General features: G+C 49.9%; 1 protein-coding gene across 1 annotated transcript in view; it reads left to right on the top strand.

Moving 5' to 3' along the window:
- Nucleotides 1–5,276: 5,276 nt before the first annotated feature.
- Nucleotides 5,277–24,719, top strand: part of FAM117A (family with sequence similarity 117 member A) — a 43,529-nt gene continuing 24,086 nt past the window's right edge. Inside the window, exon 1 of the mRNA XM_053893491.1 lies at nt 5,277–5,472. Within this exon, the coding sequence (XP_053749466.1) occupies nt 5,277–5,472 (196 nt within the window). The remainder of the gene's footprint in view (nt 5,473–24,719) is intronic.

Genomic DNA, 24,719 nt, shown 5'->3' with positions numbered 1-24,719 from the left:
TTGCATCTGGCTGCTTTCACTTAGCATGATGTGTTTGAGGTCTATGCATGCTGCGGCACATATCACTAGGTCGTTCATTTTTATTGCTGAATAGTATTCTATCTAAATTCCCTCAAAAGTCATTTATGTCTTCAGACAACACTAAACAGGATGCAGGAGCCCTGGTCTCCTACCCTGTGTCTGATTTTCTGAGTGGCCTCTGACCACTTGTCTTGGGCATCCGTTTCTCCATCCGTAAAGTGAAAAAAAATCTACTCTGTATTTTCCATGGAGTGCCCCTAGGACCAGCATTCCAAAATGTCGATGTCTCTGATCCCACATTTATTTACCCTCTCCCTGTTTGAAGACTTCCACCATATCCTATGTTGTTAAGGATGAGGAATCTTCATTTTGAAAAAACCTGCCGTTTCGGAGGCAAATCTGATTCCCAGATTGGGGAACGAAGAACGGAGGAGTCAATGTCATCCAGTCCGAAAGAAGGAGAGCGAGCAAGCGAGAGAAGTAAGCCAGAAGACAGGAAGCGGTGGGCCGCAGCATGTCTGATGAAATGTGTCAGACACGGTACCGAAGGTCAAAATCCAGGCCATCTAGTTACCTTGGGAGTAAGAGGGAAGGGATAGAAAGAGAGAGAGAGAGGCCACCAGAGTGGGAGAGGTGTGGAGGGCTGGGATCCCCTCCCTGTTCTTGTTCCCATAACCTCATTCATTCCCTCAACCCTCCTTCCCAACCCCTTTCCAGCCGCTCTGCTCCTTCAGTTCTGACCCCATTTCCTCAGGATCTCGTTCCCTGAGGAGCCGGGCCTGACATTTCAGACAGAGGCTGAGGAAAGGAGGTAGGTCGGAAAGAGACACTGTGTGTCTGCGTCATCTGATTTTCTGTTTTATCATTTTGGAACCCAAAGGCCAGAAACGGAAGCACTTAGACATTTACCTGGAAATTCAGAGACAGTCCCCCAGATACCAAGGAATACGAAGAGCCGTCTATTCCCTGAACAACTGTTACTGAGAATCAGGTTCGGGAGGGTAAAAACGGCGATCTGGAGTTCCCATTTTCATTGGTAACCATGGCAAAAACGCTCAGGGTGAGGGTCAAGGTGTCCTGGAACTAGGGCTGGACACCACCTTCAAAACTAGAACACTTCTCTTGGCTCTGAGGACGCCAGCCTTCTCCTAATTCAGGAATCAGCAGGACAACACCTCCCTGCTGATCCTCGGATCGGCCAGAATTCCCCACAGCCTTTTGCCCACAGTACTCCCTCAGACTCCTGCAACTTTTAAGACTCCAGGCCCTAGGGGGACTGCTCGGAGAGTGGCTGTACCTCTGACTCGCTCCTGTAGGAAAAGTGACTCCCATTCTTTGAGTCCTCGTTTGTTTGTGACAACCTTGGACATCCCCAAAGTAGGTTGGGATCAAGGAACCGAGCATTTGCTGTTGCAGCCCTCTGAGGCAACTAAGTCTCCTACAGAGGAGAAACAATTTATTGATCTGCTTTGCGTAAGCAATCCTCCACTCTTGCTGTTTTTGAGTGCCTGCCTCTGACCGAAAGGCCCTGAAAGCAGGAGCCACATCATGTCTCAATAGGAATAGCGTCTAGCCCGGGACCATTTCGGCATACAGGCTTCAAGGCCTGCTGGGTTGTGAGTTCCAGGGTAGGGAGCGTGTCTCCGAATATCTCGGTCATTCCTTAGTGCCAAGCTCTGTGTCTGGCACGGAGTCGTTGTCTGAATACATTCGTGATGAGTAAATTAATGAATGACCATCACGTGGACAAGGATGATGGGGGGACAGTCGCAAAGGTTTTGTTTTGTTTTGTTTTTGCAAGCTGGAAGACGCTTTGTAAGGCATCTGCAAGATATGCGTAGCATCACCCAGCCTCCCCAAAGCCATAGTTTCTCTCAGTGGAGGAAAAAGACAAGAGTTTATCTTCAGATGAGGTCTTTATCCTCACCATCAAGCCCGTGCCAGGAGAAGCTATCTGTGATAGAAAAGGGAATAAGAGACAGCTGCTTGGGTGTGATACCTGAGTAAGGAGCGGACGGGGATCTCCTATGCCTGCCTTCTCACTCCTTCAGCTAGGTCAGCTTGAATGTCGTCTGCCAACAACTTATCAAGAAGGACCATGACTCTCTGGCCTCAGAAGATCCAATTCTCCAGCTACACTGTCTCCGCCAGCTCTTCTTCCACTGTCCGGGCCCTCATTTTCTGGTACCTCGGCTTTAGAACAAAAGTTAAACACCACGTCCTTGAGACTGCCCACATTACCCTTCTCTCCAAGGGAAGAGTGCATCTTCCAATACTGTGCCATTTTATCTTTAGAACAACTCTTCGAGGTTAATGGAGCAGAGGTGATGCTTGCATAGAGAAAGGAAGCCACCTGCCCAAAGTATTTCAAGCTTCCTCATCCCAGGGCTTTAACCTCTAACCCATCCTGTATGGCTCAACCAATAAAAATCATTCATCATCTCCTAAAATTGTCTGAGAATTTACTTGTTGAGGGGTCCAGAAATGGGATATGTTGTCAGGCGAGAACAGATTTCAAGAGACCAACTAGCCATCCTTTGGTTCTTACCATCCTTTGGCTGTTAGGTCAGCCAGTGGTCTAGAAGTTGAGTTGGTTGGGAAAGTACTTGAATTTGGAGCCAAACGACCTGTGATGTAAGTCCCAGGTCTGCCATTTACTGAGTGAATGCTCTTGAACAAGTCATCTAATACTTGTGACTTAGACATTTACCTGGAAACTCAGAGTTAGTCCCCCAGGTACCAAGGAATATCAAGAGCGCTCTATTCTCTGAACAACTGCTACTGAGAATCAGGTTCAGGTTCGTCCCTGTCAAATAGGGACAAAATGTCTGCATTTTTTTCCCGCTTTACAGGGGTGTGGTGAAAATTAAATGAGATGATGTATGTGAAAGCTATAAAGTAGTAGGAAAATGTTGATTTGAACATCTCAACCAAATTTGCATCTTTGGAGACGCTTTATGTAAAAGATATGTAGTAATCCATCTGTGTTCATGAGAGAGTTTTACAAGAATAGTTCAACTGCAGAGTCAGGCTGCCTGAGTAACCTTGGGCATGCTATTTCTTTCTGAAACTTCATTGAATCAGAGATGATACCCATCTCACAGGGGTGATAACAAGCATTAAATGAGAGAATGAACACACAGTCCTTAACATGTACCTGACATAGAGAAGGAAACTCAGTGAATGTTAGCTGCTACCCATCTCACAGGGGTGATAACAAGCATTAAATGAGAGAATGAACACACAGTCCTTAACATGTACCTGACATAGAGAAGGAAACTCAGTGAATGTTAGCTGCTACCATTACTGATTTTGTTAATGGAGATGTGGGACAGGGCGGTTCCATAAGATCTGATAAAAATCTGAGCTAGAAATCAAAAGGACTCACCTTTTTGGCCCTTAGTTTCCTTACTCGCTCCCTAATAAAAATCTATGGTTTTCTTCTTCCAGATTGTCATGAGAATGTAAAAAAAAAAAAAAAAAAAATGATAAAAAGAATATGAAGACTTTGAACTAATTGCAACTGAGGAATATTATAGGTTGCAAGACACTTTTTAAGAAACTGAGTTAAGTTTATAAAGACTCTGATTTTTTTTTATCAGTTCATCAGTTTTTGTTCATTTCTATCTGCCTGTGTTAAAGTTGTCTTCTTCATGGAAAAGGATTACAGCGTTTCCCAGCCAATAAAAAAGATTTCAAATGCCAGATCTTGAAGTATACCCTTCAACTCTGCTAGAGTATACTTTTTGCAAAGAAAACCATTCTTCAGGATGTTCCACTGCCTCAGTTTGTTTTGTGTATGTAAACTGATTTTAGTATTCAACCAACTCTTGAATTTCCACTTTGGGTATTATCTGTTTTCAATACATAATCACAGAATGACCTCTCCTTGCCTTGCAGGATGCTCCCAGATTACCTCCTTTTCTCTGATTAGCTAGTATGGCTTCAGGGAATACCTTCATTTTAACATTAAAGTGGGCAAAAACAGAAATAGAAAGATAAATCTGTAGCAAGATCAAAAATAGAATTCATAGCTAAATATAAATCTGGAGGGAATTATCCAATTATTTGTGTGGTCCCTTATCGCAGACAATCCAGGGTTCATTGCCTTTTGCTTTTTCCATATATAGAACAAAACAGTTAATAAATACCAAATGTAATATTTTTTTCTTTTGAAGAGTAATAGTTTTTAATAGTAACTTAAGTGCTGTTTCCTTCCCAAATATCCTCATATATATTATAGCATTGATTTTTACAAAAGCACGCATCCTCTTCGGGGACCGTCTCATCTCATTTTGACTTGTAGGTCAGAGAGCATAAAACTGGGAAGACCAGGATTTGCTAATGGAGTCACTGTGCAAATTTGGGCAAGTTTCTCACTTTGTTCCTTCCACTCTGCTGAGTTAGACTTGGAATGGACGGCTCTGAAGGGAAATTCCCAGCTCCTTTTCAGTCTCAATATAATTTACAGGCTAGCAGCTGCTTTTTTTTTTTTTTTTTTTTTTTTTGGGTTGGACCCACACCAGCTAGGGACTTGGAAACGTGGAGAAAGACAAATGTGGGTGTCACATGAGGCACGGTAGCCATTAAGTGCACGAAGATAATGCAAATCGCACGCAAATATATGCAAACTTTGTATTAATGTGTAGAATCTTACTTTGGAGCTTGCAAGCAGCACTGAGATCCTATGAGGACTCAAAACTCACATTTTTAGGTTAAATCAAAAGTAATGCTTTTTGAACTTATCGCTTTCTTGGTGCTTGCCGGGCTCAATTGCTGGAAGTTTGACACTCCTCCCTACCCCCCATAATGATTTTACTAGTATTTGATTCCATCTTACACCCGGCCCCGCCCCCGCTTAGCCTGACGTCACGTGACAGAGTATTTGCATACTACCTGGGACTGGGTGTGACGCTCCCCTTTTCTGCGTCTTCTCATTGGTGGCACTGGAGAACCAGCCCTCTTCCGGATGGACCAATCAGCGGCCCCTCGGGCAGAGGAAAGCGGGAGGGGGTGGGATGAGGGTGGGGTCTAGGGTTGGATCGCTAGGCATATCGACCAATCATCCACTAGAAAGGGAAGAACAAGCCGCGAATTGGTTGGGAGGAGGGGTCTGGGGGTATGCGGGCCAATGAGAGCTCTGGGCTGAGGGGGCCGGTCTCCGCCCCGCAGGGCAGATAAGCGGCCGCAGCGGGGGTTGGGGGGCTGTGTGGGGCTCGCTGTGGGGCCGAGGCAGGCAGGCTGTCGGGCGGGCGATGGCGGGGGCCGCAGCGGGCGGCAGAGGCGGAGGTCCCTGGGGGCCGGGGCGCGGAGGGGCCGGGGGGCTCCGGCGGGGTTGCTCTCCCCCAGCCCCCGTCGGCTCCCCCCGGGCTGGGCTGCAGCCGCTCAGGGCCACGGTCCCCTTCCAGCTGCAGCAGCCGCACCAGCGCCGGGACGGGGGTGGCCGCGCAGGTGAGCCGGGCCTGGAGCGGGTACCGGGGGGAGGAGTCGTTGGGGGAGGGGGGGCGCGTGACGGGGGGGAGGGGTGTGGGGAGAAGCGTGAGGGGGAAGTGGACGGGGGCGAGGGGAGAGAAAGGGGGTCGCGCAAAGTCTGCGAGGGCGGCGAGAGCGAGGAGCGGTGAACGCTGGGTCCACCGCTGGGACGGAGTGTGCGGGGAGTCGGGGCCGGGAGGTGAGGGGAGGGACATGGCAGACGGAGGCTGGCTTTGGGGGCGTAACCGAAAAGTGGGCAGAGGTGTCGTGTGGGGGTGAGTGGAAGACGCAGGGGTGGCAGCGAGGTGTGAGGAAGGAATGAGTGGCGCGTGAAGGGGGCGCCCTGTGCAGGCTGGCGCTGGAGCGAGGAGCCGGTGGGCGCTGGACGTCTGCACCGGGAGGGGGAGGGGCATGGAGGAGAGCCCCGTGGAGCCATGTGTTACTTCTCCAACTTGAGTTTGGCCCCGGCATCCCGCTCCACAGCTCTGGAGTTCCTTTCCCCAGCCCTTCACGTGCACTTCCCTTTATGCCACCTCCCGGAGCTGATTTCATCCGAGCCGTTGGAATAAGTTAGTTTAACGGCGTTCACTACGGTACAAACGCTCCGCTCCGATTTCCCTACATTCCTCTTGGTGTGGCCCACAAGTTGTATGCTCCCAGATCATTGACCTGCTTAATATGGCTGTCTCATTCCAAGCATCGTGTGTGTGTGTGTGTGTGTGTGTGTGTGTGTGTGTGTGTGTGTGTAGAGCCTGGGCAGTTTGCCCCCTGCCATTCCCTCCTACCCCCACCAAGGCTGTTTTTGTCCCAGGCATTGCCAGCCAACGTGGCAGTGGGGTGAGGGCTACAGTCAAGTACACTGTGGCAAATACCCCCATTTTCTGAACAGCACTGAGACGGTGTCTTAAGAGCAGCTTGGTGTGGTGGGTGTGGGGAAGCTAGGGAGGAGCAAGGTTAACCTTGCTTTCACACTCAAAGCTGTGATGGATCCCCCACAAAGGCAGGCAGTTAGGAATGGGGAAAGGAACCCACTGACATGAGGAGGTTGGCAATAAGTGGAAAGTGAGGCTTGCACTTGATTCACACCAGATGTGAAAAAGATCACTGCACACTTCCAAAGCCTCAGAGTCTACCAAACCTACAGGAGTCATGGTCTCTGCCATCTAATGGTTAATGACATTCTCTACACCAGAGTTTCTTGAGCTTTTTGTGATTACTAAGCCTCATCGCCACACTCCCCCCTCCTGAAATTATAGTTGCTACAGTGCCTTTCTAGATAGGAACGGGATTAAGAGGGTCTCTGAAGTTGAAAGTCCAAGTCTCTTTGGATGGGCAGTGTGAATGTTAACACTGCATCTTGGAACACAGAAAACTTGGGCAAATCGGGCAGCAAGATGGAGACCAACTAGTAAAAAGTATGCCTAGAATCTGGTAGCGTAGAGCAGGGCAATGCCCAAACTCATGCCTATCTTGAGCCATAAAGCAAACCACAAGGTTACAAACCTGTTGGTTTTGTTTGGACTTCCCTGGAGTCCAGGGAAGTTAGTAGAACAGCGAGCACCAGAGCCTTAGTCGCTTTTAGTAGAAATCAACAGAAAGCCTGCCTATGCAGTAGCTGGAAATCTGGTAGCGATCGTATTTTAAGAGCGGTCATTTTGTGTCTACCACAGAACTAACACTGAAGGCACAAGCACTGGTGGATGCTGTGGAAAGAAGAGTGTAGGTTTGGATACCTGGGTTCTTTACATGGCCTCTTTCTATAAGGCCACGGTCCCTAAGATCCTGGTAAAAACCATAGGAAGCTAGAGTTCTGCATAACTTTTTGCGTGGTTTCGGGCGCGTTGAGTGGCTTCTTGTGTATGGATTTGGGCTGATGGGTAAATTCTGCACCTGTTCATACCCCAGAGGCATTCATGAGGCAATTATCTGGTATCTAGTGGGATTATGGATAGATTTTCAGCGAGGCAGGACAGAGGAAAGGTAGAAGGAAGGAGCGGTCTGGGCCTGTGGACTTCTTTGTGAGTAGACGTTAAGGGAAACGTGTATGGCCTTTGGTTTAGGAGCACATTAGGTCTTCTACGTGTTAACTTTACCGTCTATGTACATTCAGATTGTTTCCATATCTTGCACTTGAGAAGTGGCAGGAATGGTTTCCTCTAGGCCAGTAGGGTATGTGTGATAGGAGGAAACGCCTTGCATTCATAAACCCTTAAGAGAATCCTCCTGGCTTTGGGTGCCAGAATTCCTGCATTTACGATCCGGGCTCTGCCATTTACTAGCAGAAGGTGCCATCCGTGTTTGCCGCTGCTGATCGTCACCCTTCTCTCCACCTAGCCAAGGTGAGAGCAGTGTTGGCCAAAACCCATTGCCTTTCAGGCTTCAAAGAGCAAACCTATATTGGTCTGGAACCAGTACTGCAGGTTTCAGAATTTCAGGGCCTCCTCCTGCACTTGTATTCCCTCATCTTTTAAAATGAGCTTTCTAAACAGGGCTCTGGAACCCAACTGTTGAAAACGGGCCCGTGAGCTGGGACTGGGTTTCAGGGATAGTCAGGTGTCATCACTGTTTGTTTCCCATCTCGAGGCGATGTAGCGTTCAGGGCTGTGCAGTTATCTCTCTCCCACACACCCCGTTGTGTTCCTGACGAGATATGTTAGACCTTGTAACACAGGGTGACGGTGTAAAGAACGGATTTACCTTCTGTGGCCATTCATCCATAAGGAATGTCTTCATAAAGTGAGGAATGGCTTCATTCTTTTCTGAGCCTGGGCTAGCAGCGCGGAAGGCAAAAGAAAGCCCTGAGGAAAATGAAGGTCAACTCTAAGAAAGCTAAGATCAACCAATGGGGAATAGCAACCCAAGATACATTTCTTATGGCAGTTCCCCCTCTAATTAAATTCTCGTTTGCTTCTCATGTCAACTGGAGGCTGCAAACTTTTATGTTCTTCCAGGACCACTGATGGACCAAATGGGACTAGGAGGTGAATTGTTCTGGGTTTCAGTCTTCCCTATCCTGCTTAGTGTCTCTGTCTTCATATCTCTAGAATGAAGATAATGTTTAATCCAGCTTTGCAAATTCTTCTCTAGTGGAGAAGAATTACTGGGGCCAGCTAGGTGCTGGGGGAGCCAAGTGTTGCCTGTGTACCTCCTGTGCCCATCAGAACCTTCTTCAACCAAGGGTTGGCAATTATGGCCTGCAGCCAGATCCAGGCCTCTGCCTGTTTTTGTAAATAAAGTTTTATTGGAACACAGCCATGCTCCTTTCTTTAGTGTTGTCTGTGGCTGTTTTTGTACCATGGTGACAGAGTTGACTAGTTGTGATCGAGACCATAAGGCTCACAAAGCTTAAAATATTTACTATCATAGCACTTTGTAGGAAAAGTTGGGATACCTTTGTCTTAGACAATGTTCCTTACCATTATTCCTGTATAAAGATCAATTTCAATACGTGTAGCGTATACTTTCTCAGAAAATTCTAAGAGGGTAAAGAAAGGTAACAAGCCTATATTCCCACTCCTATTTTAGGCGAAAAGAAAAGGGGGGGGGTCATCTGCCTCTAGTCAGTTCTCAGTCTTTGTGGGAGATCAGCACGTGTGAATGGAGGCTATCTACCCTCCACTGCCCACCCGCCCCGCCGCTGTCTTCAGGTGGCATGTGTTCAGTGGACATAAACTAATTTGGATTTACATAAAAGCTTGACTGTTAGGCAAATGTGTACCCCCTCCCTTCGTACCCCCATCGGAAACAACTGCAGTGAACACATTTCAACTCCATTGGAAATTACTTGAGGTTTATCTCCTGTTTGGGATTTTTCTCCACACCTTTTCTCTTTCTGAACAGACCGCTGACAGCCGGCGGTAGTCATGGCCGCCCTAAAATGCTGGCTTCCCCACGGGGACGTAGGATGGGTTTACTTCAAATGTCCACTTGGTTCTCCTGGATGGCCGTTTCAGTGAATATAAGGCCGCATTGTTATTAGCAATGCTATCGGTAATTATTAAACTCCTTTCCTTGCAGTGCTTTGGAAACTTAGTCCTTGGGGGATGGGTGTTTAGATAGGTCTGGAACCACATAAAGGAGGTCCCTTATTAGGGACCTTGAGAGACAGCCCTCATCAATTCCTGGTCCTTCTGGACCCTGGTACCAGAAGCAATCCCAATTCTTCTATGCCAAGGAACCACCTTGCTATAATGAAGCCTGGGGGTGCACTTTTAAATCCTTCAAGAGCTCCAGCTGTTCTTGAAAACTCTGTGATGGAGGCAGCTTCTGTCTGGGAAGCGTTAAACACCGCTTAGCCTGATGCTGCTTACTTGCTTTTGACAGCTTTGCCCACACCAGGCACACGGTCAGCAAAACGCACTGCTGGAAGTCTCTCTTAAATGATATCACCGGTGACGGCATCCTTGAAATTTGGGGGCCACGGTTGCCTCACTGCTTTATCCCTCTGGTACGCAAAGGAGTGTGGGTCCAAGTGCTCTTTGGTGTTTTGGATCGCGAAGGATTATGTATATGGGAAGTTCCCTGCTCACATAACGTAGAGCTAGGATACTTTAAACCATCTGAGGTCAGTGGAGGAGGGGTGAGAACAAAAGTGGGGTGTGATGGTAACAGGACATGATTCTCTCTGGTTCCAAGTGCAGCCAGATCTCCAGAAAATTTGGGGTGGGACCGGAAAACTTCCAGTTGCGGTGGCCACATGAGTTTTGCCAAAGTAGTTGGGGGGCTTTAATAGCAGAGAACACTTTACCCGTATTTTTGGCTACGTTATATCGAACGGTGTCATGGGCACCACGGCCACGCTCTTCCTTGATCTTACTCTTTTTCTCATGAAAGTGTAATTAACATACAGGGTTATATTAGTTTCAGCTGTACAAGATGGTTCACCCATTCTATACATCACTCAGTGTATTCCCTGGTCTTTTTTTTTCAACGTTTTTTATTTATTTTGGGGACAGAGAGAGACAGAGCATGAACGGGGGAGGGGCAGAGAGAGAGGGAGACACAGAATCGGAAACAGGCTCCAGGCTCCGAGCCATCAGCCCAGAGCCTGACGCGGGGCTCGAACTCACGGACCGCGAGATCGTGACCTGGCTGAAGTCGGACGCTTAACCGACTGCGCCACCCAGGCGCCCCTGTATTCCCTGGTCTTAATGGAAGTGTTAGAAATCAGGCGTCCTCGGGGCTCCTGGCTGGCTCAGTTGGTGGAGCGTGTGACTCTTGATCTCTGGGCTGTGACATCGAGCCCCACGTTGGGTGTAGAGATTACTTTTTAAAAAAGGAAAACAAAGCAAGCATCCTCCTCTGGGTTTGTACGCTTCTCACATAGAGCCTTTGTGCTATAAGGATTCACACTTCAAAGTGTGATATGTTGTGGGGGCAGGTCTGCTGTTTCAATCTGGCTGACACAATCCCATTTATCAAGTGCTGTTTGACACCTGCTCAAATGCTTTCCTAGTCATACCTGGGCTTACCCTTATTCTACAGGCAGTTTGGAGCCCTCTTAAGGGGCTGCAAGGGGAAAACCTGTGTCTCCTTCCCAATCTAGAGAGAAGGTGGGTACCTACCAGCACGTTGGTTGAGTGAGAGTGGACAATCCCTTCTTGGGTTGTTAGTAAGTTTTACCCCACTTTGAGGTGGCTAGAACAGGAGCCGGGAGGAGTGGAAGCCGCCAAAAGATGAGTGGGAGACTTGGGCCACTTTTCCCCCTGCCTGAGTTGAATCTTCACAGAGGGCTCCATTATTTGGTTTGCAGGGTTATGAATTAACCAAACACGAGCCGAATCTATTCACATTGTTAGGTCAAAACCAAATCCTGATCTCTGAGAGAAAAGAGTTTTGGATTATATTTGAAGTTATAAATTATCCGTGCTCCAATTCCTCTCCAGCGGTGTGGCGCTTGTGAAGGGCTCGTTGTTCTTGGGAACAGCTGTATGGAGGGAGTTTCTCTACCGCCGGCTGCCCGCACTCAGGCCTCCAGCTCATGGTCCCCACCAAACCTCCTGGTTTTGAAAACTCTTCCCTGCGCTTTGCTTCTCTCCTCCACACCTCTTCCTCAGGGTTTGTCCTCAGGCCCGAATGAGCCTCGGTTCACTTTCACTGTGTCAGAAGGCTACAGCCAATCAAGGGTGGATTTAACGAACTGAGAAGAATGCTATCAAAGTGTCTCATGATAGGGAATCTTTTAGCTCCAGGAACCTGGAACTGAAGTCTGGGCTCTGTGCAGACAGACACTTACCCTGCCCTGCTCACGAGCCCTAGATGGAGTGCCTTGAGCTCAGCATTGCCTGCGCATGAACAATTGTTACTTCCGGCTCCCTAATAAAAAGGGTGGGAGGCTGGGGGAGGCCTGGGAAGATTCCTCTGGGGGTTTTGGTTGATCCGAAGCAGCAGGCCTGTGATCAGGGGCAGTGGAATCTTCTGTGTGGCTGCCCGAACGTGGCTTCTTAGAGAATGGGCAATATTTGGCAGGGCAGAGTTATAAGTTTGGGGTGCCTCTTCTCGGGCCCTGAACTCCCTATCTTGCAAGTGGAGGGTGGCTTTTGGAGGTGGAGGGAACTATGTTAATCAGCGCAGGCCCAGTCTACCCCCAGCTCTGTTACCTGAATCCCCTGTCATCTGATCCTAAATGAAAACATGCGCGAGAGCCTTGTGGTCTCACCTCCTTAAGAGGCAAAGGTAGGATTAACCATAAGACTCCAAGAGCAAATTACTAACATGTCCACAAGTGAATAAAATACAAAGCCAGGCAGGAGGAGGCGTAGAATAAAGGAATATTTAGTGTTAGGTAGGGTTAATTAGAGAATTACTGGGATATTTCTAGTAAGTTGTTTTTTTTTTTTTTTTTTTTTAATTGGCCAATGTGTTATTCTCCCTAAGGTTGAATTAAGCGTTTACTCTCCTCTCTTCCCTTCCCTTTCAAAAGTGGCATTGGTGTGGCCCTGTCTGGTCAGCTGTGTTTCTTCACTTTTTCAGATCTCTTTAGGCCCTTCAGCCCGTGCTGCAAATTGTGTGCCTGCCTTTTTAAAAGGTAGGCACCTCATGTTTCAAGTTCAAGTGCAATGGAACTCACCCTGCAGCTTGAACAGATTTGAGTGTTTTTGCAGAGGGAGGGCCAGGGCAGATGGGGAGTGTCGTGTTCAATAAATACTTGTTGGATTGAGTTGCTGGAAAGGCAGCAGGGGTGGGGAGAGTGAGCCACACTTCCCCCAGGCTCATTTGAAATGGTTTTTCCCACTTCTGGTCCCCACACACTGTGCCCCCTTTATAATACCTCTCTGCAGCTACTTCCAAGGCAACCCCCCCCCCTCCCCGAAGTGTTAGTGTTCTCTCTCTCTTTAAATCACTGGTCTCCTATTCATCCTGGTCATTGGGCTTGAAGCCCAGCTGGTGGCAAAGACGTGGCATTTCCATGGATGTCATTGCTAGGCCTGTAGGTTCCCTTCCCTTCATACTTAAAGCCAGAGGGTGAGCTTGGGCAATTAGTTACCAGGTCGATCCACGAAAACAGCCAACGTTTAGGATTTTGTTATGATTCCGTGAAAAAAAAAAAAGCCAGACTACCTGGCTTTATTTAGGCTTAGAAGTGGCTATGGGTGACAGGCCAAGGAAACCAAGATGAATACTGGGTACCCTTTCATTCCAGGTGGATTTACACCACATTCCTAGTAGTGTTCTAATGTATAGCAAAGGGAAGCGGAAAAACAAAGTGTGAATCGCTGGCCTTTCTAGGCTAGGGAGCAGAACTGGCTGTGGGCCCGGGGTGGGGGTGGGGCGGGGTTCAGGCTTCACCTAGAGGTGTGATCAGGCTGGGAGTCCCCCTCTCCCAAGCCAGACACCATCCCGCTCCTCCTGTGCCCCCCAGGCCCCCAGCAAGTGGGGAAATGCTCGAAAGAGATGCCCGTCATCCTTCTCTGAGCCCTGGACACATGCACCGTCATCCACGGAGACTGTGTTCCTCTGCCTTTCAAGTTGCCAACCATGGGCCCGGCGGCTTAGTCAAAATGGTTTTATACACCTGCCCAGCTGGGGGGTGGGGGCGGGTAACTTTGGACAGAGTAAGATTGTGATTGAGAGGAAGGAGAGACAGCTTCTGTTACCTCGACCTCCCTTCTCCTCCTCCCTACCCCACACACTACTGCCTTCCCTTGAAGAGTTTTCTGTGCTCGGTGCGTGTTTGATCGCCCACACGGCTTGGAGAGAACGGGCGCCCATGACACGTGTGCTCCCTGCCCCACACCTGCGAGCTGGCTGTAAACCTGCCACGCGGCCTCTGTCTGGGGATTGTCTTTGTAACTCATACCCATCAGATATGACAGACCAACTGGGGTTGAGGGTGGAGCTCGATGGCCTTTGGCGAGACGGAGGGGATGCAACCAGAGAGCTTTCTCACGGCATTAAGCAGTCTGGATTTAGAGATTGTGAAGAAGGCGGTATGAGCCGCGCACCCGTGTGGCGTGTGCACCTCTCACTGCCGAGAGCAGCATCTGGGCTCTTTCTCGCTGGAACCGCGGACCTGGGTGGTTCTGCGTTCACAGGAGAAGACGAAAGCAGCTACTTCACACGGAAAGCAAAGTCGGTGAATCCCAACAAGTTTTTGTCTTGTTCAGGGAAGTTGAGCTTATAAGTAGCTCTAGCCTTTTTTTTTTTTTCCTTCAGCCCTGTAGGTGCAGGTGGCATTTACTTGTTTTCGCAGATAAGTCACCGAGGCCCGGAAAGGAAGTGACTTGCCCCAGACCACGTGACTAATAAAGCCCTGTTGCTCCTGATCTCAGGGCTCTTCCCACATCTGTGTGGAGAACCCATTGTGAATTTCCTCCCAGGTTGGCACCCTCTGCTGCCTGTCCCGCACACGCCCAGCCTTTGTTTCCCTTCTGCGTGTATGCCTGGAGCCCAGGAGTGGAAATTCGTTCGTTCGGTTGACCCAAAGAGAATTGGAAAGGAAAAGGGACGGCAAAGAAGCGTGTTCGTTCCTTGGGCACCCCATCAGCGCCTGTCCGTTTGGTGTGGCCCATTGGGAGGTGGTGGTTAGTGTATTAAACGTGTGATAGGATAGTGGCACCATTTCCGCGCGGAATGCGAAGCTAACCAGGGACAGATAGACCCAGGAGGCAGGCAGGGTTTTCCTGCCTTTGTGGGGTCACAGTCCTGGAGAGCTTGGGGCCATGTCAGGGAGAGACCCCTAAGATAGAGCCTATGGGAAAGGGCGTCTTTCTTATATGTGACTGCTTGGAACCCCACAGAGCACCTGGGAATAAGTGCGGGTGGTGCGTTCCTTCGGTGGGGGGCAGGGGCGGGTGGCATGGTACCACGATGACAGCTTAGTCTTCCTTACAGGGAGGGAATCCCTGGTGCAAAGCACCCCCCTCCCCGCCACGCTCTATTTGAGTGCGTCTCCTCCTCCTAGCTTCAGGTTACGTGGGAGTAGTCACTGTGACATGTGGTAGTGCCTTGATGAGACCAGCATGCGCGCAGTAAAGGGGAATATCGGGGACTGGAACTCAGGAGAAAGCTCCATCATCTAGGGGCTTGGTGTCACGGAGAACTGCCTGGCCTGCTTCACAGAGGTCACCTGGCCTCTCCCGAGAGGGTGACGGGCAGCTCTTCCCTCCTGACCTCTCGCACGAAACTAGATTTTGTGTAGAATTCTTGAATGTTCCGATAGCCGTATGCCGACCTGCAGTGGTTCTCAACTTCATAAGGGAGAATCCCATTATGACAAATATTATCGAAAACAATTGTGTATAATAAAACTATTTCCATGGTTCATATAACTGCTTTGTTGTTGTTTTTTTGTGGTTTTTGTTGTTTAAAGAAACGAGTAACCGACCATTTTCTGTATCAGGTACTCTTTCTTGTCCCTGCCCATATATGAGTTCATCCCTAAGCCGGGGCACTTGAGCCCTAGCTGTTTGCATTGGAGGCAGGGAGAAGGGAGAGGAGCAGTGGACCCACCACCAAGTAGCAAGGGCCCCCTGGCTTCCATTTCATCTCGAACCTTCCACCCTCCGATACGTCCTTGTTTTCAAACAGAACACCACCCAAAGACCCAACAAAGGACGGTATGTGCATTTATCTGAACATGAGTGTGTGTCTGGAGCGTGAGTGACCACGTAGGTGTCGAGTAAGTGTGTGCGTGTGAAAAGGTGCACGTGACAGAAAGCGAATGGCAAAAGCAGGTGGGGCCAGGGTCTGACAGAAGGTGAATCTGGGTAAAGGTTATGTGGGGGTCCCATATGCTGTTCGTGTGCTGGCATCTGTGAGCTCGAGATTATTTCCGAATAAAAAGTTTAAAACATGAGTACACGCTTGACTAGTGTGACTGGACCAGGAGTTCTGTAGAATATATGCTCTCTTCCCTCCATCTTATAACATCTCTTATTCTCCCCATTTAACAGACAGCAAAACTGAAGCCCAGAGAAGTAAAGTGACCGCGTAGCGCACGGGGGCGAGGCAGGATTGGGGTCCACGTATTGACCCCTGTAGTAGGCCACCCCTCAGGAGACTAGACTGCGGCTTGTCCTTACTCCCTGAGCGGGATAAGGGGGCCATCAGAGTCCAAGAACGATCGGGTGCCTGCCGTGGCGTGCCTGAGCCCCGTCCGTGCCCCGCGCTGGCCCAGCCCGGGGGTCAGCAGCACTGCAGCAGTCTGCCGAAGTGCACTGAGTCCGCTCATGATGTCCAGGTACCTCCTCGGGGAAAACTGCTTCCTCTTCTAAGAAACACTCTTAACTCTGCTCTTTAGTCAGCTCTCTACGTTTCTTAAAGTGCAGGAGACCGGAGGCCTGTCTTGCGCCAGAGCCGTGGAGTGATTCTATTTTGAGTTTTTACGTCCGCGATCGGAGGGTGAGAACAGTCGGGTTTGGTATAGAAAGCAACGCCAGAGTACGGGCCTGGGCCAGAGCGCTTTCTCGACTGAGCACCAGGTGGCCGGTGGACCCTCAGGAGCCTGGGGTGGGGTGGGGGGGACATTTATGCAGTTCGGTGCGGCGGGTCTTCCCAAGTGCCCAGGAGGTACAACTTCGTACACAAAGGGAGGGCTCGCTCTCAGTCATCAAAAACCTACTAACCACAGGACCCGAAGAGGGTGCATCTGACCATCCCGCTGAGCCAGCAGAGGGAGAAGTTCAGACGCTGTCATTTGTTTCCTGGCCCCTTTGCTTGAACCCCAAACCACATGTTTTACAGCTCTCTGCGCTCCTTGAACCCCTTGAATTATTCCTGACAGTGTTGCTTAACCGATATTCCCCCTCCCCCCCAGCTTCCAGAATTGGGGTAAGCGAGTAAGTCTTCCTCTACTTAACACAGAGAGTACAGTTTTGGCAAAAATTTAGTTTTAGCACGTGTCCTTTATCTGCAGGGCCTTCCTGTGGCCACCCTAGAGCCATGAGACTGGTTAAGTGGGGCATCAAAGGATTTTTTTTTTCCCCATGGGCTCCAGCCAGTTATGTGAAATAAACCCATGAACATTTGCTGTATTATTACCCCAGCTCCTGTGGACTCAGATTGCTTGCCTTAAGGCGGTCATCAAGTTATAAGGGCTATCCCCGCTATTCTCCAATTCTTCTCGGCTCTGTCCTACCCCTAAAAAAGTGCCAGGTGGATGACATCCAGGGTCAGAACAAGATGCAGGAGGATGGGGGAAGACCGCCTCCTAATTCCTGTTGGGTCGTGTGCAGCTTAGCCGTGTAAAGGGGGCCAAAAGCTGTCTACTTAGACGGGACAGCGGCAAAGGAGCCTTGTTGTTCCAGTTGTTTTTTTTTTTTTTAAGTATTTATTTATTTATTTGTGTATTTAGCGAGAACAAGTGGGGGAGGGGCAGAGGGGAACAGAGAATCTGAAGTGGGTTCCGCGCTGACAGCATAGAGCCAGCATAGAGCTCGAACTCACGAACCTGGAGATCATGACCTGAGCCGAGGTCAGACACTTAATGGACTGAGCCCCCCGGGCACCTGTCAGTTCCAGTTCTCAGAGGTACAGATAGGACGTCTTGGTAATTAACCTCCCAAACGGTTTCTCTGGACCAAATTTTCCTTTGCTTCAGGCGGCTAAACCTTTTCTTCGCCTGATTTATAAAAGAAGATACCAATACTATTTAACAGCCCTTGATTTAAGAGCAGGCACAAAGCCCATCGCGTACGGGGAAGGTGGCGTAACTTACCCCCCAGTGACATGTATTGCCCCGTCCACCTCCGTCTGTGCAAGCACGTGTAGAGAGGTGACCTGGCAAGCGTCCTTCTGCTCTGAAGTCATCAGTGGTCTTGGGCATACACTGATGGTAGGAAAAAAATCATCATACCTTTCGAGGCTGTTTCTGGAGGGTCCATCTAATCTTGCTTTTCAGACTAGGTTTACCCGGGAGGCACTGCATAACCTTTGAGCCTCCCATCTGAACAACCGGAGAGATCAGGGCAGCATTGCAGGGGCTGTCCTGGAATGTTGCCCAGCACACTTTGGGGTTTTTCCACCGGTAGGGCAACAGCCTGGGAGTTTGCCTGGGATTTGAGGTTAGGCTAGGTCAGTTCCAGAATGTCCGAGGCCGGGTGGAGAACCACTAGGTGGGATGTAGCAGTCTCTTGGGTATCTCCTCTTTGCAGCCGGGGGACGCAGTAGAACTGGCGGAAGGAGATGGTTGTAACCAGAGAAGATTTTGCACAAGTGGGACAGCATGGTCCATGCAGCTTTGCAAGGCTGCGAGGGCTGAGCAGAGGGACCCTAACAGGGTTTTAGACCCTGAGGCAAAGCAAATCCTGTGACCGTAACTTCCTGGTCCTGAATAATTGAGCAATTGCTTCTTAAAGCCCCCCCCCCACCACCACCCCTCAACCCCGAGCAAAATGAACCTGAGTCAGTGTTAAGAGCAGAGAGCCTGACAGGTTCCAACCTAGTGAGGTGTAGCCAGCAAGCAAATGTGCCCTCTGAGCTCTGATGCCTGCTCGCCCGGTCATGTGACCAGACCTTCTGCCTGTGGCTAGCTGCAGGTAAACTGAGCACTGTTTATACGCTCCAGCTTGGTCTGGGAGCCCACAGCACAGCTGTCTTGATCGGCCAAATCTCCCTTTGAATCTGTGAACTTGTGCCCCGCCCCTGCCCCTTGACTTACCTTACCTTGCCCCAGATGATAGCGTGGGCTCTGAGCTTTCCATTTAGCTGAATCGGTCACCGGCCATCTTTTATTTACCCTTTAATAGTTGGGGAATTCTAAAACTAGAGGAGGCTCAGACTCCTCTGCTGTCACTCCCTGCCTTCTGGGGGTGACTCCTGAGACATCCGGGGGCATACGGTTATCTCTCCCCAGAGCTGCTTGGGGGCAGTCCTCCTCATCTAATTATGATGAGCCAGGAGGTTCTTCCTTTTATCCAGCTAGACTCTCTCCTATTCTAACTAAAGTCTGTTTGCTTTCCTTCGCTTTTGCACCCATGCCGAGGACTGATGAATTCTAAGGCCTTAGAAGCTACCTTTCCTTTAGCCACTTTTACCTATGTTTCCAAGATCTCACTGGTTTCTCCATTCCTGTGACAGAGCTAGTTGTGGCAAATGGATGCCCAGGGGTAACTTAGCTGGGCATCGCTGAGGTTATATCCACTTCCGATTGTGTCTCTGGACCTGGAGAAGCCCCTTCAGTCTGCCCATGGTCTTGGTCTTGCTCCCGGGATGACGTGACCTTTCTTAATTTAACGTTACCTCCTTCATTGGGTATCTTTATTCTACCTCATACTGATTTACATCTTTCAATTCCTTGCCTCAGATTAAGCCTCATTCGCTGTTTCGTTTCGTCTCGCCCACCTTCCCTTTCCCCAAATTAGAAGTCCAGAGCAGTGACCCAATTGAATTTGACTACAACCTGCCAAGATTGAAATGTTCAAGGGTTTAGATCCTTGCTGAGGAGGGGACAGAATTTCCGTCTTCCCAAATCAAGCCAGTCCTTTTTTTTCCCCCACAACTTTTATTTCGGAGAATTTCAAACCTACAGAAAAATCGTAAGCACCACGCACACCCGTTTATCTTTCATCTAGAGCCACCGATAACTTTTTGCTACAATTGTCAAATCTCTCTTCTCTCCTTCTGTGTATTAGGTATGTGTGTGTCTAGACTTACGTGTGCATCCGTATGTGTGTTTTGTTTGTTTTTTGTGAACTGTTTGGAAATTACAAATATCATGACACTTCACCCTTAACCTCAGTGGCAGCTCTTGAGAATAAGGCCATTCTTCTACATTATCATTGATATCTCTGCGGGAGAGAGAGAGAGAAAGAGAGAATGAGAATATCCCAAGCATCCCAAGCAGGCTCCATGCTGAGCATTGAGCATTGAGCCCAATGCGGGGCTCAATCTCACGACCCTGGGATCATGACCTAAGCCAAAATCAAAAGTCAGGTGCTTAACCAACCGAGCCATTCAGCTACCCCCAAAATAAAAATAAAAATTCTTTTGGGTTTTGGAATCGTCAGCGGGGAGTGGGGGGAGGCAACAAAACAGGGTGAATCAAATTCCGTCGAAGACTAGGTGTTTTGCGTGAGCTGGGCTGATATTAAATTGAATAATAGTTGCTTACACAGATATTGCTGTCCGGCAGTTTGCTTGAGATCAGGGAGAAGGCAAGCTGGATGGAACTAAAACTAAGTCCTAGTTTGTTCACAAAGCAGACATTATTTTGACGATTTGGAGTTCTTATTTCTTTTCTTTCTTTCACCCACTTTGCAGTCTCCTCACCAGAAAAGGAATCTCTTCATTTTTTAAATTGTCTTTTTCTTCCCCTTGGCCCCGCCCAAGATGCCCAGCGGGTAAAACAGTGTTCCTGAGACCCAGGTATGATCACCCTGGTTCCTAGCGAGGGAAAGGACTAGAATTCTTCTAACCCGTGGAAGCCGTTCCTCAATCAAAGCAGCCAGCCAGTCAGAGACTGGAGCCGGACAGTGGAGGACGGGGGTGGGAATTATACCCTCAAAAGTCTTCTCCCGGATTAAAAAGATCCGCATCTCCATTGTCTGTGGGGCCCCGGAGAAATCAGTTCTCCTCTTTACACGAGGGTGTGTCACAGACCCCCCACCTGTAACACACCGGAAACTCTGCCTCCTGTTCTGTAGGTGAGTTCACGAGAGTATGGGGTGCACACATTCAGAGCGGGAATCACTGAGTTTCAGTCACAGGTGTCCCCTCGTAGGATTTGTTGTGGACGAACCTTCTCAGTCTCTGATGCTGCCTTTCCCTCAGTTGATCTTACAAGACTACCTGGGAGCTGACTGGATGTTGTGATTCCTTCTTGACTTGATAGGAATCAGATTGTTGCGAGAAGTGAAAATACGGAGGGGTTTGTGCCCGCCCTCCGAGTTTATAGGCCGCCCAGAGATTCCTCACTCCCAAATAACCGTGGGTGGGGATTTTTTTGTTTGTAAGAGAGGGCTAGGCTATGTGCTATTTATGCTACGCGTGCAGAGTCCAAGTAGATCCCAAAGGGAAGCGTGATCCAATCACTAACTGCTAGTATTTTGTGTTAAGGATGTTGAAATCCTGCAGAACTCTTCAGAGAATTCAGATAAAAGGTGAAAAGTTCACGCCACTTCCTTTTCTTCCAACTGCGGGTTCTTGAGAATCGAATAACTGAGTAACTGCTGTCTACTCTTTTTGTACGCGCACACGCGCACACACACGCATACACGCACACTTGAGATCACCCTTTTCCTCCTTGCTGCTACAAAGAGTCAGCCTCTTCCTTATTTTTTCCCCCCACAGTGACATCTCTAGATGGGTTGCTCCTGGCCCTTCTCTCCCGCTTCCCATAGATGTGGTCTGTGTGCTGGGAAGTCAGACACGGCCAGAAATGCTCTCACTTGTGCTGCACACTTAACCATGGACTTAGGAATTCACTGAGGGTCTGGCTGAGTGGTTTCTCATGCATATACAAATTTCATCGCTCTTTTCTGTTTAGGTAAGCCTTCGCGGTAAGGGAAATGTGATGTTACTCTTGTTTCCTTCTTTCTTTTTAGATCTGGTTTCTGTAGCTTCTCCATGTCGTGGTTGAAAATGAGCTCTTTGCTCGACGCCGAAAGAAGCTTTGTTTAAAGCCCCAGGTTTGATTTTCCCAGCTGGGATGGTTGGGGTCTCCTTGGGCTTTCCAAGGAGGGCTTCTAACTCTTGTACAGTCATGTTGGGGATTTCAGTTTGACCACAACTTCCCTCCAAAACCCACATGTCCCTGAGTTAAGCAAGCAGTTCGGCAGCACTGGACTATACAGGTTGCTCCGAAGATCTGTCTGCAGTGTTTAATCCCAACACACGTACTGAAATGGAACAAGAATCCTTATAAAGCTGCTGGAAGGAACTTCCCCTACCGGCTGCCAATCTGTTCCTGGGGAAGTGTTTAGAAATTCTGATTCCCTGTTTCACTTTGCTCCTCTCCAGATTCACATCCCCCCCCCCCACCTCCTCCCCCAACAAAAGGGCCGCATCACAGCCTGGAGGGGGGGGCGGGACGGGGCAGGGCCTGCTCCCTTGATGGCCAGCTTTATGCCCCCCGGCCTCAGCTTCCCAGACTGCCCCGCCCTGCCAGCTCCTCTTTCTGAAGGAAGATGCCTGCCGGCGAGAAGCAGATTGTAGGAAAACACATATGCTCTGATCTCATTTTTATTAAAAAGACAGATGCATACACACGTGCGTGGAGAGAGCTCAGGAAGGGTTGCGTACAGGTGGCAATCTCCTGAGTGGGGATACGCATCGTTTTTATTTTTCAGTTCCTGCTCACCTGCATTTTCGTATTTCCTCCAATGCAGGTACAGCTTCCGTTACAGTATGTGATCTCTCTTTAAGAGAGGAGGCGAGAAGGCTAGTGCTGGTAATGCTCCAAAGCCCAGCGACATGAGAAAGTGACTCCCAGCTCACTTGTGAGACCAGCTGGTTGTTGAGTTTTGGCCACGTGTGCGACCTCGCTGGCCATCTTTCTCCCTCTTGTAGTCCTTCTGGGGTATTTTGGACCACTAGATCTCACGTTAACAGAGAATGAGGGAGAGGAGCCTTGTCTTATTTCCCAAGCTTCTCCTGCGTTGCTCCAAAGGTAGCAACATGAGTGAAGTCATTCCCCGCCCAGATGCCCGGCCGGGACCCTCTGGTCAGCGGCTGGTTTCTCCGTGCAAGCTGCCAAACCTCCACCCCACGCTCTATCTCTGGCCATGTTGAGAAAGACAGCCACAAAAGCCTCACTTCCTGCATCATCTGCTGCCTTCCTCCTTCCCCTGACCCCCTCTTGCCCTTCAGCCGTCATCCTTCTTTGGGTTCCTGGGGTGGGGGGTTGCTGGTATGGTCAGGCCTGAGCTGATCTCCAGCCAGGGGATAGGAGGGAACAGCAGAGACAGTGTCCTCCTTCATCCTTGTCCCCGTGCCCGCTTCCCATATCACTGGTGCTTATAGACTGGCGTGTCGTGGGCACTCTGGAGGAGTCCGCCGGTCTGTGGTGGTGCGCCAGGCCCCTCTTGGCCACTCTCGGTCCCGCGTCCTGTCTGCTCTTTGCTTTCCGCCCCCTGGACCCTCCCCCCAACGCACAGACACCTGACCGCTGGCCCTGTCCACTCGGAGCCCCTGTCCCCGAAGCCATACAAATGCAGCAGTTGGGAAACCGAACCAAGTGGCGCTGGAAGATAGCACCTGAGGCTTCTTATCTCCGGCATGCGCTGTTGTGTTTTGTTTTTTCCATTTGCCGTTGCCCAAGAACCCAAGCCTCCGCCGCTGCTCAGCTGCATGGTGAAATGGCCTGGCCCCGTGCCAGGGTGCTTCGCCAGGTGGTTGGGCTGTGGAGGCTGCTACATGCGATGGGCCGATAATACCCCACAGCGCTGTAAACAGGACACTCCACCCTCCCGCAGGCACCCAGCTGGTGCCCGTCCCCCCCCCCCGCCCAAGGCCTGCTGCTTTGTCACAGGCCCCATCGTGATACGGGCGTTGCTTCTCAGCTAGGGGAGCCGATTGTCTTGTTTCCCTCCCCCCCCCAGCTTCCCAAATCCGAGAGGGGTACTTTCCAGAAATGAAACCAGTTCATCTTCCAACCACAAGCAACCGTCGCGACCTCTCAGTGCTGCCGCTTTAGCTGTACTCCCACAGTGGCCGCGCAGACCCCAGTCCCCAGATCTTTCTGGTATGTCCGTGAGGGCTCAGCCCCGTTTCGACGATGCTCTCACTCGGGGGACTTCTCAGGGGACGGTCCCACCTGAGCTAGGTCTCCGTGGGCGGCACAGCTTCTCCAAGCGGCTGTGTGTCCCTCTCCATTTATTCAGGGTGGTGCCCATACTGGCTTAGACTGGCATTAATAAAGCAGAGGCTTTGACGCCGGAGTAGTGCACGTTCCCAAGGGATAACGTGGCTAGAGCTCGTTCTCTTCCTAGGCTCCTTCCCCTCCCCCCCCCCCCCCCACCGCCACCTTCTGTCCTGAAGAATCGTAGAAGAGGAAGGGATTAAGTGACGTTAACTGGTTCAACCTGATCTGTCTGGTGAAGACTTTAAAGCAATTTTGCCTCTCATCTTCTGCTGTTTAGAGCATCCCTAGGAGGGAACGTAGGCTGGGCTCGCTCTCCTGGTTGCCAGATGGGAGAGCAGGCTCAGTGAGATCGGGTGGCAGTGGCTGCAGTCACATCACGAGGTGGGTAGAGCCTTGGTCCCAACTAACTGGCTCCCTCACGTCAGAGCTGCTTCTGGATCTGCGGGGCCCACGTTGCTCCAGACTGTCGCCCCCTTGAGGGTGGCACAATACATGTCACTGTCTGATTCTAGCTTTGGATGGTGTTCCATTTAGTGGCGGGGGCCGGGGCGGGGGCGGGGTGTAGAACTTGACACCTTGGTTTTGCCCTTTATTGGTTTTGGTGCCCCAGATTAGCAGGTGCTCCCCAAACCATTTAGGGTTTTGAAGTAAGTGGTAAATTTTCTTTTTCTATCAAAATCTAATTTTCCACAAAGTGCCCTCCTCCCCTTCTTTCTGAGCTTGAAGGAAACGTGGCATTTTACTCTCTCCAGAGGTATTGGGACATGCCAAGAGTCTGGGGGTCAGGGAGGGGAAGTGGGGCCTTGCTGAGGTCTCTGAGACAGAAGGGGAGTCTGTCACCTTGTGGCTGGTAGGAGCTGTGCCAGCACTAGGATGTGGTCACTGTCGAAATATGGCTGAGGCCCTGTTGTCTTTGGAGGAAGAGAAACTGAGGCAAGGCCTCCAGTTTGACTTTGATGCAATGAGATCCTTGCAAGTCTGGCAG

The sequence above is a fragment of the Panthera pardus genome, unplaced genomic scaffold (assembly GCF_024362965.1).
Source record: "Panthera pardus isolate Hobbes unplaced genomic scaffold, ASM2436296v1 HiC_scaffold_3, whole genome shotgun sequence".
Lineage (NCBI taxonomy): Eukaryota > Metazoa > Chordata > Mammalia > Carnivora > Felidae > Panthera > Panthera pardus.
This window is presented reverse-complemented; position numbering and strand designations above follow the sequence as displayed.